The 16,676-nt window shown below is 33.2% G+C and overlaps 1 protein-coding gene across 4 annotated transcripts in view; it reads left to right on the forward strand.

Annotated features, from left to right (window-relative positions):
* LOC119067603 overlaps positions 1–16,676 on the forward strand; it is a 33,681-nt gene that overhangs the window by 12,342 nt on the left and 4,663 nt on the right. For all 4 annotated transcript variants that reach the window (XM_037170697.1, XM_037170694.1, XM_037170695.1 and 1 more), the window contains exons 3-4: positions 4,268–4,351; positions 12,362–12,560. In XM_037170697.1, the coding sequence (XP_037026592.1) occupies positions 4,274–4,351; positions 12,362–12,560 (277 nt within the window). In that variant the 5' untranslated portion in view covers positions 4,268–4,273. The remainder of the gene's footprint in view (positions 1–4,267; positions 4,352–12,361; positions 12,561–16,676) is intronic.

Consider the following 16,676-nt stretch of genomic DNA (forward strand, 5'->3'; position numbering starts at 1 on the left):
AATCGGTTCCGGCGTGATGTGCGATCATGACATTGATATTAGGAGATATTTTTAGATAATTTTTTTTATTGTGAAGAGATTATTGACTCTATTTGTGTGTATGACACTCATGAAATGCGACGTTCTTATGATTATACCTGTTAAATTGTACGGAATTATTATTCTCGTTTTACGACAAAAATTATCTTAATTTTTTTTTTACAAATTATAATTGAAAATTTCCAGTTTTGTTTTAAAATAAACTGTGATCAAAGGATATTCCATTCTGAGTGGTAGGCAGTACCGATTCTGATCTCATCGTTTCATTAAATGAGTAAACATCAGAACATAGGAAATTGAATCTATTACAAAAATCAATTAGCTAGGCGATAAGAGATAAACAATTAACAACATAATTGCGGAAATATTACAGTCGGCGACTTTGTATTAAGTGACGCATTTTGGTTAACAACAACAATGACAAAAAGATACTGTCTCCCCTGTCTTGTGTCCTCATCCCCTTATATAGTAAAGTGTAGTAAATGAAGTAAAAGATTGTGTAACATCAAAGACTATAAATTACTGGAAGCAATAGAAGTACTGCTACTTGTTCTTAGTAAAAAGCTTTGAAGACAACCAAAATTTAAAAATGAGATGATTTTTGACCATTTTTGATTACAGAATCGATAGATATGTGTTTTTCAGCTGATCCACTCATCCAAATAATAGTTTTTTTTACGTCTTTTCAGCTCTTTTGTTTGTATATACATAGATCAGCTGAAAGTAAACGCATCACTTATTTCAAAGTCACCGACTGTATTTCTGAAAAAAAAGTATTGTCACCTGAAACGTATAGACAGTCTCTTAATTAACGTAAAGTGCAACGGCATCGGCATCAGCCCAGTATAATACTGAATGGGCAAGTTTTCGCATTATTTTGTAACGATACAGAAAGTTTCTAAAAGCAATTAAGTAGAAAATAGGAAACAAAATCACATTACAAATACGGATTCATTAATGAACTTCTCTCGTTTTAACAGCAAAAGACATCAACACTAATTCGATTGCGAAATAGCAAGTAACGAACCTCCCATTATTTATAAACGATTGTTGTGATTTAATGTAGCGTTTTTTTGTAACTCTTTTTCTGTGTGAACAATTCTTTCGTTTTTTTACCATAATTTGTTATTTAATTTAATGATGGTGCGGTTGCTGTGAGTAATAATATCTATTTGGTCCATTACACAATTTACAACACCTATAAAAAGAGGAAGAGGCCGAACTATTGTTAAAGTGTCTTCGACGATGGCCAGAAAATATTATTATGCTGAACTTGAGAAACACTTTATTTTGACAAATTACGGCTCGGCACATGCTAAAAGTCACGCAGGTCTATTCGAAATGATGTTTGCATTTGCTGGTAAAGCATTTAAGCATATATGTTTCAATTCGGTGTTCGATACAATACCGGATTTGGAAAAAGGTATTTTTTATCTCGCTCTATCTGTAGCTAATGAACTCTCCGAAGTAATTAGGTCAATATAATGTGTTTGTTTGAATTGTATAACATAAATTGTATCGTTCATAAAAATTATGTTAATTCAACGAAATTAAAAAAAAAAGTTGTTGTTGTTCGGTTAATGTATTAGACCTTTTGCGCGCGGAGCACAAATTTTTTTTTACAAATTCTTTTTATTGGAATCTTGGTTCCATCGACTTTTCTTAACACAATTCGATGTTAAAATTTTAAGACCAAAAAAACCGATACGATTATCATTGATTATAAGCAAATAAATGCACGATCGACCTCGATTCGATTAGAAAAAAACAACAACTTAAATCGTAAGGCAAACGGTTATGTGTTTCTGAACCTAAACACTGTTGTAGAATTGATTCTAAATGTATGTACAAAATCTACACGTGATTGTGATGATTCAGATTTAAAATTGATTTTGCAAACATTTGTCATTATTGATCTGAACTGATTTTGTATCTTGTGTACAAAAGACGAAGTTCCGATACATTTTCACGCTACATTTTTAACTGTATATTCCATTGTGTACTTTTACTTTTGGCGTGTGGGTGTAAAATGCATAAATCAGAGCTCAATATGGTTCGTATCAATAGAGTAAATTAAATTTCCGATTTATCGATCGATTATTACAATCGAAAATGGTGTCTCTAACAAAACATAAAAAGTGCGTACCGATGGCGATGCAGTCTTTAAATCTATTACTTATCTTGTTCAAAGTAATATATAGTTTTTGATGTTTGATGTTTGAGGTAGTATAGATTACTTCTTTTTATCAGTCTATCATTAACAGATGATTGGAGGCGAAACTTTATCTCATGTTTTCGAGACATAGTAGGGTGGACTGACGTTTTATAGTAGAGCTTTGAATGTTCTTACCATCCCAACCTTTCGAGTTTCGTTCGCTAAACGTTGTTGTATAAGGTTGTACTGATAAATGATTTAATTCGAACAAAGTTGTAGTTCTTAGACATTAAGGCTCTCTTCAAACAGTTCATGCAAAATCAATATTGTTAATCGACGAAAGATCTAAAAACCATCGCAAAATTAAAAAAATTTTAAACGAAAAAAAAATGTCGATACGCTCTGCAGCTACGAGATATCCGTTCTTCGTATGATGATTATTTTTTTCTAAAATCAGTACATAGTACGTAAATGGTTGGTGATACATTTTCCGTGATGCCGTTGATCTGAGAATTTTCATGCTTCAATAATTTCGATTCAGAATGTTAAATATTTTCAAAGTGCACCGAGTGGAAATTTAATTAATTGATTTGTGTGAGCAAACTGAATTACGTTTTTTTGGTTATCGATTAGTTTTACGTATATAGGAACAAAATGTATCAACAATTCAGAAATATAACCAACACAATTTACTGTATAGTTTACTTGATTTATAAGTTTAATTAAACGAAAAAATGTTTCATTTTCCGGGTAATTTTGATAAAATTTGCAAGATCAAAACATTAATTAATTTAGCAAAAATACAAAACGAAATACTTTGATAGTCGAGTCAAATGTGCTTTCGAAGGTAAAAGTGTTGTAAGTCCAATAAGAGCTCCATTTAAATGTCAAGACATTTATCTTGCACAATCAAGAAACAAGAAACTAATCCAATTTCTCGTATTTATATACATCATGATATTTAAATTTCATTTCAGTGAGAATACATTATCTATCTACATTCTATATGAGTATTATATCCATTTTATAATGTATAGCCGTTTCATACAATATCATGTTGCTAGTAGAGAATAAATTTCGTAATTATGATAATTTCAAATGTGTGGATACCTTTCGGTTAATTTTGTTTTCCTTCTTTACCGATCATTTATTTCGGAGCTATTGTTAATGGTATTTAACACCTTTTCGAAAGCAGGATGAATCACTGGAGGCTTTTAAGAAACTGTTGTCAGAAACGGTTAAAGTTTAAACAGACAACAATCATGCCATAATTGTTGAGTCTGTTACTTCTTTTGACCTAACAATTTGACACCAATTCTTTAAACTCATTAGTTTTAACATGGTTTTTGTTTTCGCTGACCAGGTGATGACCAGGTTGATCTCGATTCAATTTGTCGTCTCTTTCGATTTTAAATGCATAACTCGGGCCACATATGAAGTACTAGATTTTAAAGTTTTCACAGTCCGAATTCGGGACTGGAAAATCTAATACTTTATTTGTTAAGTAAATCATTTTGTCTGTTGTCGCGTTTTTACAATAGTAAATTATTGTAAGACAGATATACGTAATCCATTGCGGAATATAGTTGGTAGTTTTAAACACTGGCAAATCTTAAAGCGTCCTGAAGTAAGACTTATATGATTTGTCCTTTTGCTAAGCCGTGACCAACATATTAATATTTATTTTACTAGAGAGTACTAATCGATTTTACTTTACAAGCTACAATGTGGTTCTGGTGTCATTTATTTAGTTATAACACATAATAACCGAACATTATTCCATTCTTTTAATTACAATACTTTTTACGAAACTCTCGCCACATTCGTCCGAGCAAGTAAATTACGTTTAGCATTTTAATTTAAGTTCATCTATTTTATGACCATTGCTAAATACCAAATAATAATAAATTGAAGATAATAAATTGGCTTGCTTCGGCTATATATATTACAACTGTGTATGATATGGTCTCTATCTCTCTCATAAATGGTTTTCGTTTAATCTTACAGTTATATATTCATATGCGAATTGATATGTGCACTGAAAGTAATAATCTTAAACTCATTTAATTGCAGATCATAATGACAGTTACCACAGACAAAAATAAAACTCATCATCACAGCAACAGCAAACACAAAGAACCGTGGGATTCAGCAAAGGTGCGTACATAATATGTTTCTAAGTAAAAATTTGTTTCTTCTTTTACTTCAAATCTTAGTGTTGTAACGTAATCTTGAAAATAACTCCTTCACATAAAAGAACTGATTGCGCAACTCATTTTTTTTTTCTGAGATGCAAGTGTATGTCGTCTCATTGTTGCATTTTTGTTTAGACAAAATTTTATAATACGAAACATCCATAAAATGCACACTAAACGATCTCCAGCCATTAATCAAAAAATGTGAACGTGTGGGTTAACGTTGTTTTTAAGAGGTTTCAAACGTTTTTCGTTATTATTGGATATGTTCTTAATCGTCGGCGTTGAATCTGCTAGAGGAACACCATATTTGCACAAAAGAAATAGTGCAAATAATAATATATAATTTTGTGATGCACTATTACCCATCGATAAGTGGTTGGAAAAATGCTTGACTGAATACAGATGAAAACATTTAGAACAACACAGTTCGTTCGAGTTGCGTATGATATTGAATTTTTAGTGAAGAGGCCATCGGCTTATCTGCTGTGGTAATTCTATGAATTCAATCATTTTTTTACTTCGAAAATGACTGGGTACTTTATCAAGATGAAAAAAGAGAGTGAAGCTTCTAAAGTGCGGCTTGTTGTAAAAACCTAATCTACGGTAGCAGAGGAACCAATATCGATTTCCGTTCGATTTCAATTATTATTATTGGAGGATACTTCGGTTGATTGCCTTCTAAAATAAACTCATCATTAAATGAATTGGCCTAACCATACATAATATAAACACCGTAATAGGAACACCACGATTTCTTTCTTGCTTCGCGGACCTCGATCAATCCAATTAAATTTTGGATGGAACATCCTCTTATAATCGTCTTGATAAAGTACTCGGTTTCTTCTGAACACAATGCCCAGTAATCAGAAAATTATAACGAAATTGCGTTGTTGTGCTTTTTTACCTTCCTCTTTAGTCAACCTTAGCGCTTGACCTTGTCCAAATTACAACAGCTTTTTTTTCTGTACATTTTTTTGTCTTCGTTATAACCATTTTTAATAAATTTCTTTTCCATTTTTTTTTCATTTATAGTTTAATAAAAACGTAACGGTGTATTTTTTGTGGTCACGATGACGATTGTGCGAGTACTTATACGTTGTGTATAGTATATATACCATGAGGTAGATAAGGGGCCGTTCATAAATTACGTAACGCTAGAGGGGGGAGGGGGGGGTATGAGGCAAGCGTTACGGTTCTAACAAAATTGGGTCAAACTTGACCCTTTTAGCGTTACAGACCCGGGGGGGGGGGTCTGAAAAATGTTGATTTTTGCGTTACGTAATTTATGAACGGCCCCTAAGTCATATTTATATGTAAACCGCATTTCTTTCTCCGATCCACAGTTCATCAAAATAACGACTTACTATTAAAAGAAGGTATGCACAGCCCAGTGTACTGAGGCACACACTCGAGAGAAGAAAGAAGAAAAAAAAAACGTAACTTTTTATTAAGGCTATGAAGCAATAGATTGTTAATTGCTGGTTTATTGCAAATGGTATTTGTTATAAAGTACACATTTGAGGAAGTATGTAGTTCACCGGCATTCAATTAACATTAAAATGTGACAACTTGATTGTAAATTGGCAAGGCGTTTAAATGTTTTGAGCGTTTTTTTTGTAGGCTGATTAATTACATATGGCCAATTGGTTATGCATGGTAGGGATGATTTTATCGCTTATTTTTTATATCGAAAAATGCAGCTAGATGCGGAAGAGTCTTTAGTGAAACTGGAGTGTTGATGGTTAATATTGATGTTAAATGATCCTAGATCCGTCGGAGGTATTTTCCAGTTACGAATTTGTTAGCAGTCATTGGCGCGAATAGACTGAGGCGACAGAAATTTAATTGAATTCCATACGTGCGATGTTTCCCCAAATTATTAAATGTTGTCCTAGCACTTAAAGACGGCTGCTAGGAATTTCGCGCCACGTCATTTACGATAATTGCCAAAATGACACATTTTGTATAAGGAAAATGTCACTTTGTGGTTTATTGTGAATGACACGGCACGAAATTCCTCAACACCCCTATTTACACTTACTTAGAGCTCGTACAGAAATTCTACTTTTTCGTCGCTCAGTAAACGCGCTGAGTTAATGAAAGTGAATTTTGACAACTGATGGTGTTGCAATAAAAACAAAATTTAATTAATTGATTTTCACTATTTGAACACAATGTCATCACTCAAAAATAATTGTTATTCATCAACACGAAAATCGAAAACCTTTTTACATTAAAAATGTCAAGTTTCACTGACAAGTTAATTCTTCACGGACAAAATCGGCCGTGGAGAATCTAACGTCACAGTTAACTTTGACAGTATTAACTGAGCGACTAAAGTTAACGTCAGTGAATGAAATACAATTCTTGTAGTTGCTACCAAGGCTGTATACTTTGGGGAGGTCACGCAGACCGCCATTTTATTAGATACGCGGGAACACACCACTTCTGATGATTTTACATGTAAAAAATTTCACCACATCATCAAGACGACGAGAATCATCAGAGTAGGTGAATTTTTGTATGAAATCGGCCATTTTATCATCAACTGTGGTGTGTAACCCGCGTATCTGCATCTGCGTGACCTCCCCAAAGTATACAGCCTTGGTTGCTACGGTAGGATCAAAAGTCGAAGACTCACGTTTTGAACTTATTTTTTGCAAAAAAAAAAATGTAGAATTTGGAGCTAGTGAATGTTTAAATGTCTCAAAATAGGCTTTACTTACAGCGATGCGTCTAATCACTAAATGTTTTAATTAGGGTAATTAGTGTAAAGTTAATGTTCGCCTCTCAAACGAATGTTAGGTCCGACAAATCGCCTTCCAAGCTTTGGAATCCAAAGTTTCTAAAATAAATGTCTGCGAAAATTGTCGTTGTAGAATTTCTTCAATATTCTTCTAAAAAAGAATCAATAAATTCGCCATGTATCCCCTCAACATTACTGTCGTATTTTCGCACATCATCTACTGCATTTGAAGTTATCCTACCAGCACAAATTGATCTGATTGTTGAGACCTTAATTTAAAACTTGAAAACTTCTCGTTTACTCGAATTCAATACGTAGAAGATAATGTGCTCACCTAAAAGGTTTTTGGAAAAATTGAGCTGAGCCTTAAGACGTAATTTGAAGCTAGAAAATTACTCGATTTTTTAAAACCCAAAATGGGGAATAATGCTAGATAGCACCAACGAGAGAATTTTTGAAAATGGAAAATGTTTAGATTTTTAGCTAGGTCCATTTCAAAAAATTGCCCCATGGGTGCTTCTTTGCCCGTTTTTATTGAAACATAAATTCGGAGAATTTCAGGAAATATAAGTAGTTTCGCTAAACCAATATCCTCTATTTATACAATTTTCTGAAAATGTTTCGTTTGAACAAACCATTGGGATGAGCCCATAAATAAATTCTACGTCTTATATTGCATGAGCCCTACATTTTCAACCTACAATCACCAAACGATAATGCCCTAGTCATTACTTTTTTATTACAATTCGTATAACTGTAACTGTCTCGAACTGAACCAACGAAATTTTACATCTGATAATTTCTGTAATGTTTGGGATGGTTTTCCTAATTTTTGGTGTCAACACCACAATGAGGCATGGCTGCGAAACATTCTTGTTATTATTACGACGTGACATGTAAGTACGACTGTTTCATTTGTTATTACGACCTCATTGTGTTATGGTGATATGAGTGTAAGTAAATAACGTTTTATGATAAGCTAACTACTATTGGCTTTCAATTAAAATTCAAAACAGATATAATCGAGAACGTTGTTCAAAAATTAAAGAAAAAAAAATCCACCAACGTTTTACATGAATTTAATGAGCACAGTGTTACAATATGTATTACTGTGTCTATCTATTTATATACATTACACTCTAGTTGTAATGTAGGTATTCGAGTATTTATGACAAATTAACATAATATTTCAATTAAAAGCGATCGAATTGCTTTACATCTTAATATTACAATATGCTCGTGATATTAAATACCGAACATATCGTCTCAATCGACAAACTTCGCTGGCGCTGGTTTTATTTTCAAATCAAAATTTAGTTAACGACAAATTTATTCATAGCGTTGGTAATTTTCGTTCTGGTCGATATAATAACCATAATTTAAACAGTGACTGTTAAAGCTGCAGATGCAGAACTTTGAGAAATGAGTTTAAAAAAAACTAATTCAACATCTTATTTCCACAAACATGGACAATTTATTTAATTGTCAGCTTAAAAAATGGTTTTGACCCGTAGCAGTTACTCGCGATGTGGAACTTCGAACTCATTTAAAGCAAAAGACGAAATTTCATGGAACTTAGTAAGTTTTCGTTAAAAACAAATTTCAAGCCCATGGCCTTCGGACAATCGGGGTATTAACTACATCCTCTGTCGTATAACGAAAAATAGTCTCTGCGAATCTGGAACTCCTAAAGCTAACCAACCTCTGGAATTCACAAGTTCGTGAAACTTACTTACTTTTTACTTATGCGGGCACTGCAACCTACTATTGTTTTTGGCCTCCTCCAGCAATCTTCTCCAATCGGTCCTATTTCGAGCCAACTTTCAGATCAGACTCAATTGCACCTTTTCATCTCGCTCTCGGTCTTCCTGGCCTTCGGTTACAATCGGGATTGTATTTAGCAGTTTCAGTGGTACACGTTCCTCATTCATTCTTTGCCAATGACCGAACAATCTTAATCAATTCACGCCGTAAGTGCGGTCGAAATTCAAAATGAAAAGTGCGGAGGTCTTTCTAACGTAGCGTCATTTTCATATAATGAAGCTTTGAAATGTATTTTTCGGTTCACTTTTTCATCGAATCGTTCACTTAAAATTCAAATTTTTGGCACACTTACGGCGTGAATTGATTTCGATGAATTTGACTATATTGGACTCCTTGTAAAGCTGATACAGCTCACGGTTGTATAATCTTCTACAGTTACCATTCACATTGAGACCTCCAAAAATTGATCGAAGAATTCTACTTACAAAAACCAAAAGTGCAACAAAAGCCAGCGATACAACTATCCAGATAATTAAGGTTGCGGTTGAGTGTTTTTGACCGGAGGTTGTGAAACACCCATTTAAATTCTAGAATATTATTAAAACGAGCCATTTTAGCAAAAAGAACCATAACCAGAACTTTTATGAGGTAGCGCTTTCGTACTAGATAATGTCTACCATACCTATTTACCATATGTTCCCGAATTTCTACAAATTTTTCACAAATTTGCTCAAAAATACTTTTGGGAAAATCTAAGAAAATCTGTGAAAATCGTTTCCCAAAAATAGGATCTGACTGCTAGGCTAATGCATGCAACAGAAATCTAAAATTATAACGTTTTTTGGCACTGTCATTTCAAACTTATTACTTTCAGTTCGTTTGTGGGAAGATGTAGCAATTTACCCACAGTAAATAAAAAAAACGACTCGATTTATCTGATATATCCATTTATCCTACACAAGAAAATATGGGAGAAGATGGTTCAAATTCAAATCGTTACAGATCGCCAGGACAGGCCAGGTAATGTTAAGAAGGTCCCCACCAAACATAAGAAAATTTCAAATAACCAGTGAGCTTCCAGGTCAGGTTAAACCTGATTACAATACTCAAGTTTTACTTCATGTCAAGTCAAAGTTGAAAATATCAGGTTCATATCAAAATAGGTTGAGAACAAAATAGATTGAGGTAAAACAAAATGGGCTCAGGTATTTTCAGAGAACGTTCAGGTAAACATGACCTGTACCGATTTTTAGCTGGCACATACAAGAGTATTTTTTGTCGTTGTCGATGTTAGCGTTTTAGGAAGGATTTTCATCATTTTACTTTGAATGAATGGACGTCAGTTTTTTAACCTTCTTCTTTGTCTTCCCCCATTTTATTTATAATAAAAAATTATTGACCTTATTTATCACTTCGGAACGACTATATGCACATCTCAAATCTCTAATAATACTCGATTTCTGCTACCTTTTTTTTCCGAATATGTAAATGTGACACAATATACCAAAAATAGTGATTTTGTATTGGCGGATGTTAGAAATTAAAAGCAACGATATTAGTAATATGGGATAATTATAGCGGATGCTAATCGAAGATCACTCACACACAACATATCAAACGCACCTAATTTGGTAATTTAAAATATAAATCAAATGCGTTCACGATTTCGATATGGTAAAATTTAAACGCATGAATAGCAACGCCTCTTTGCTATATATAAAATGATAAGATTGTATCGAATTTCACGATGACCATTTCCACAGCACCAATCTATTACATATAGTTTAACCATTTGAGCCAGCGAATTAATTTCTCATCTAAAGTAAAAGGAGAACAGAATAAAACCGGCGCGGCGACGCATGCATATATAAAATATAAAGTTTAATGAAAATGAAAAACGAAATTTAATTTAATTAAAATTAAATTTATCTTTTCATCGCCAAGCACACACTCACATTATTATTTTTTATTGTATAAGATGTATACTCAGGCAAGCCATATCAAAAACATTTCAAAATGTAGAAATGTTACTTTCAGTGAAATAAAATTTTGTAACCATTTTTCTTCATCTGTCTGGTTTTCTCTGTATATACGATTCTGTGAGACTGTACGATGTGTAATTAATGAAATCGACACATAATTAAAGCATATAGAATTAAGATGCGATGTGTTGACTTTTTCTATCGTCTTCATATAGTAAAACGAGCCAACGACACAAAACGTAAGACTTTTCGGTTTTATGTTATCCAATTAAATTACCCATAATTATCAATTTCCCATAACAATAATAACATTTCATTCGAATTTTAGCTGATTAAAAATTAAAAATCACGTTTGTTAATGCTCATAATATAAACCACGAATGTAGGTAAATGTTATTATTGTATGGCATTTCTATTATGGTTAATAGAAAGTTGATGTTTGGTATCATCTTGTAGAACAAAGTTAGTTATATACACAAAAGATCGTTGAAAATATACAACCGAATGGATCAACTCTTACAGTCATAATATTCCATTCCATTCATTAATATAATCTCTCGCATTTCAATATTTATTTGGATTTTGATATGAAAATCTTTATTTTTTCTGCTTCTCCATGATTCATATGATTCCCATTGTATGCTAATTGTTAAATTAAACCTCAATGCGCCAATGTTCATTGTTTGTTCATTTCTTATGGTTGAACATTAAATGTGTGTGTTGTGAGTATGTCGAATATGTGCATCGAGAGGTAAATATGAACGAAAAAAAAAGAAGAAAAATTAGATCCGCGATTCGATTGCACATTATTTGCATGTTTGGGTAGATTTATATGTCGAGTTTAGTAGGTGCAATTTAATTATGTTAATGATAATGCCTACAGTCGATAAATGATGGCTTTGGCTATTCAAAAATTACACCATTGCGTTTCTATGATGGGACCTGCGATGACTGTAACCGTAGGTATAGTGGCTTCGGAAGATTTAATTTAAAGTGCAACTATTTTCTATAAGCAAAATATGTTTTCATCATGAGGCATTTATGTACAGACAAGTTAGCACTTCAAAAAATTAAATCGTCGTCGAAGAGCTGTGGTTAGTATGGTTATGTGGTGTGGTTAGTAGGTTAGTGTGTTCTCTTGTTAAAATATTGTTCAAAACGATGTCTGTGTTGATGACTAATAAGTAATAAGTCAGCTGAAATGGCAAACTCTTTATAGGTTCACTTATATCGCTCATTACAAAATTCAATAAAAAATTAGAGAAATTCTTTATTTCTCTCTTGAAATTCTATGGAGTTTCGTAGAATTCTAAAATGTAATGAAGATGACACTGGAATGAATCGTATAAAGAACTAAGATTCTACCTCTGTACGATTCTACCTTTCCTGCAGAATTACCATCACACCCTGTTATACTTTATACTTTAGGGTAACTTTCTATGAATCATTCTAATTTAATTTAATTTTTTTGTTTTAGGTGACAAACATACAACCGCGACGAAAATGCAGCCGACATTCATCGTCACGAAGTCGAACAGCAGATTCGGTTATGTCCACAGATTCAGACATTCGATTTACAAGACGAAAATTGGGTGACAGTCAACGTTGTGGCTGTGCTGTGATAGCTGGATTTTTAGTCACATTATTACTAGCTGGCGTTTGTGTATATTTCGGATGTAAGTGACTTTTTTCGAATCATTAAATTGTTGCACGTAGATTTCTTAAGCAAATGGTTGTACAACTAATGATGTCCACCTGCATGCACATTATTTTGTCGTATGAAGATAAATGTTAAATTGACGGTTCGATTTAACTATTTATGGGAAGAAACTATAAACCGAAAGTAGTACAAACGATGTGTTTCCTCGTCATGAACGTTGATGTACGACATATGAGGAGAGTACACAAACAATTTAAGAAGTGGATATGACTAATAAGACAAATAAGACCAAACCAGTGTAGGTTTAGTGAATGCTTCGACGATTATAATGCGGAATTAATTAGTTAATACACGCAATTCTGAAATGCTGTTGGTGGCATGTGGTTTGACTATTACAAAGTTCAAATTAAATTAAGTTTTTTGATATTTGAAAATAACTTCCATCCTGATTGATTACGCTTCTACTGGATCTAAAATGAAGCATTTAGGCGTCATATCTGTTTCACATATCACATCAGCATAAATGAAAAAACTGAAACTTTATGCTCAAAACAAACGAGGCATTGAAAACTTGTTTTGGTCCTAGTTTTCATTGACAGATGCAGCAGTCGCGATTTTGAATAGAAAAAGTTCTTACTTCATTTGACAGTTCCGAAAATTTCGTCATGAAAAATAGGACCAAAACACGTTTTCAATGCTTCGTTTGTTTTGAGCATTACCGTTGTTATCAGTAACAGTTTTGCTCGCATACATTCGCCTCGTGTTCATTACTTAGACCTACCGTCATCCACGGTCTTGTTCATCAGCCACATGCTAAAAATTTTACTCGATCAGGAACTTCCAAAACACTACTAATCAAATCTTTCCGTTTGTCGAATGTTTGCCAAAATTCACCCCAATGTCTTATCCTTCTAAATCGTAGTGTGTCTATTGAGGTCTCAAATCGTTCATTCTGTACAATCAATCATCGTTTGAAGAATAATGAATGTACCACAGAGATCATCGTGTGTGAAATTATCGAATCTGTTACTTCGGTTGATCAAAATCACGAAATATGTTACTTGATTCGTTTCCACTTGCTATATAAGGATCTCATTAACCAGAGATCATCGCTTACGTTTCTCGATATGGCGGCAACTGATGGGCAATTCTGCAAGATACAGACCATTTATTAAAACTATCTGCCGCTATAGGCCCAAAAAAAAAGTTTTGAAACAAAAACTCCAGGACTTTACTAATGGTCGTTCACTCATTTCTCACATTTCTACCTCCATCTCGAATCGAGCGATTAACCTACTTCCTGCAGCCGAACATTCTTCTCACAACTTTTAACAAATATTTGATTTTTCCACCAAAATCTTGTCTGATTCGGATCGATGTAACATTAATCAAAACATCAAGAATGTTTTAAATTCAGTGTGTGGCATATTCATCCACCGTGAAAATACCAATTAGTTAAACAATAAGTTTATTAATAATTTTATCTAAAACATACAATCAGTTCAGAGAGTCAGTGTAATATATATTATAGTGGAATCAGGGAAATTAAATTAAAAACAGAAAAAAAATGAAATACACAAAAAACAATGCGGTATTTGCTAACGTAAAAGTGCTTACTATACTGTTGTAGTACGTATTGCCACAACTGTGATTTAATAAATAATTCATTAATGAAACTGAAATAAAATGTTTCTGTAAAAATAAGAATTCTCTTTTAAAAAAATGTAAAAAAATATTTAAATGATGGGAATTTGCTTTTCAAGAATTGAACATTACACTAAAACAATATTTGTAATTAAAAGTATCCATTGCAAAATTAGTTTAATTTTTACGGCGTATAACTTATTGTTTTAAATTTTATGTGCGGCTGATGCTGATTGCATATACATTACCATTTTTATGAAAAAAAAACATATTTCTTTTTAAATAAAAGAAATCAAATGAATTGACTTTAATCAATAGAATTAATGTTGTTATTGTATTTCATCTGAATATTATAAATAGTCGGTATTCGAAAATTGCAGAAAAGATAGAAACACTCAAACGAACTTGAGAAAAAGACGTATATCAAATGCATCTTTTGAATCACTTTTCCAGACAAAAGAAGTGAAAATAAAAATAAAAAAATATTTTATTTTCTTGGAAATGGTGTGAGATATATTTCAAATATTTTTCATTGTTACAAATCTATTTTTTATTGATTAATTCTCGTTTTATACGTTTTTTTTTCATTGGAAATATGCCACACGCATATCGTCAGTCGCTTGAATGATAAAAAGGGAAAGAAAGTAGAAATTTAGTTTGGTTTTTCAGTTGCAACTATAAATCTAACAGTGAACGATTTTTAAATGTAAATTCGCTCCTTAGACACGGAGATCCAGTTCCTTATTAGGTTTAGATATTTTCTTGCAATACATTTTCGGAGTGACTAATTGCACACGGGTACAAATAGCCACACAACACAGAGCTTGCTATTTGTACCCGGGTACAAATAGCCAAACAACACGGCAGTTGCTATTTTTACCCGGGTACAAATAGCCACACAACACAGCGCTTGCTATTTGTTCCTGGGTACAAATAGCCACACAACACAGGCAATGCTATTTGTACCCAAATCAGGAAAACCTGTGCTAGAAAAAGGGCCTTTTATTGGCGAAAAGAAAGGAATTTCTTAGAAATGAAATCGCTTCAGCAAAAATAAATTAAATTGATTTTGGGAGGCATCGATGCTTAGCTAAAATGTAGCCTACAATTGCGTGTCTCGTATTTCAGTTTTGATGATAACTTTTCATCAAAATTCTTTTTAAAATCTACGACCGGTGTTAACTTTAATAAAAAATTAATTTTGGTTGTAGTCGTTTGACCAGCTCCGAGAACAGTCAGCAGTTTAATGAAATTTTCATTAGCTGCTCACTTTTTTCAAAGCTGGTCAAACTGCTGCAACCGAATCTATTTTTTGTTGACAACTAACACATTCGTGGTCGTTATTGCGGTCTATAATCTTGAACAAATTACTATTCAAAACGTGTTGCACACGACACTTTCTGCCAACCGAAAGACCGAGAGTTTAAATAGACAAAAGCCAAGATTCTCATAATTTCCCTTGAAAACAATTACTCGAGCACAGCTTTAAGATAATTATAAGTTACTATTTTACACATTCACTGTACCAAGGCTGTATACTTTGGTGAGGTCACTCAGATGCAGATACGCGGGTTACCAGGGCCTATTTTACGGAAACATGTTTCTCAAGTTTTTGAAAGTTTCCAAAATGTTTCTGAAAAGTTTCTTAAAGTTTCTCAAAGTTTCTTAAAGTTTCTAGAAAAGTTTCCTTAAGGAACTTTAAGAAACTTTAAGAAACTTTAAGAAACATTTTGGAAACTTTCAAAAACTTGAGAAACATGTTTCCGTAAAATAGGCCCTGTGGGTTACACACCACGTTTCATACAAAAAATTCACCACGCCATACAAATTCAATTTTGGTGAATTTGTTTGTATGGAAAAGGTGTGTTCCCGCGTATCTAATATAATGGCGATCTGCGTGACCTCCCCAAAGTATACAGCCTTGCACTGTACGGCCGAGTAGCCGGATATGAGCACACTTCAAGGGATCTAGCAAACGCTATGGTGAACTGAATTTCATTTTTTTTCCTTGATTGATACGGTCAATACCTGTCTAGCAAAGTAAAAATTGTGGAAACCCTTCAAATTTGACCGACCTACAAGTAAAAACTGCTTGCCGCTCTTTACCTTGTTCACATTAAGTGCTCTACCTAACACATTGCACTTCGTATCTATAGAAGAATCAACCATAGTCGCATATGTGTGGCTTATGAAGGTTTGAAAAAACTTTCATTTGTTCACGTTTAAACATATGTGCAAACTCTTCTTGGTTTCGCCCAAGTGTGGGGGCTTTTGGTAAAGAAACCACCGGACTGGCCACGAGTTAGAAAAGTTTGATGATGAGTTGAAACTTCATTTCAACTATGATTCACTAAACTTTTTCGTGTGCAAATCGGTATAGTGTTCTTAGAGCACTGGATCGAGTACCACTGTCGCCATGGCCTGATGAGAAATGGTATTTTTGAACTGCATATTAATGCAAAACGTCGAAAGACGTATTTAAATTTTC

The sequence above is a fragment of the Bradysia coprophila genome (assembly GCF_014529535.1).
Source record: "Bradysia coprophila strain Holo2 chromosome X unlocalized genomic scaffold, BU_Bcop_v1 contig_12, whole genome shotgun sequence".
Taxonomy (NCBI): Eukaryota; Metazoa; Arthropoda; class Insecta; order Diptera; family Sciaridae; genus Bradysia; species Bradysia coprophila.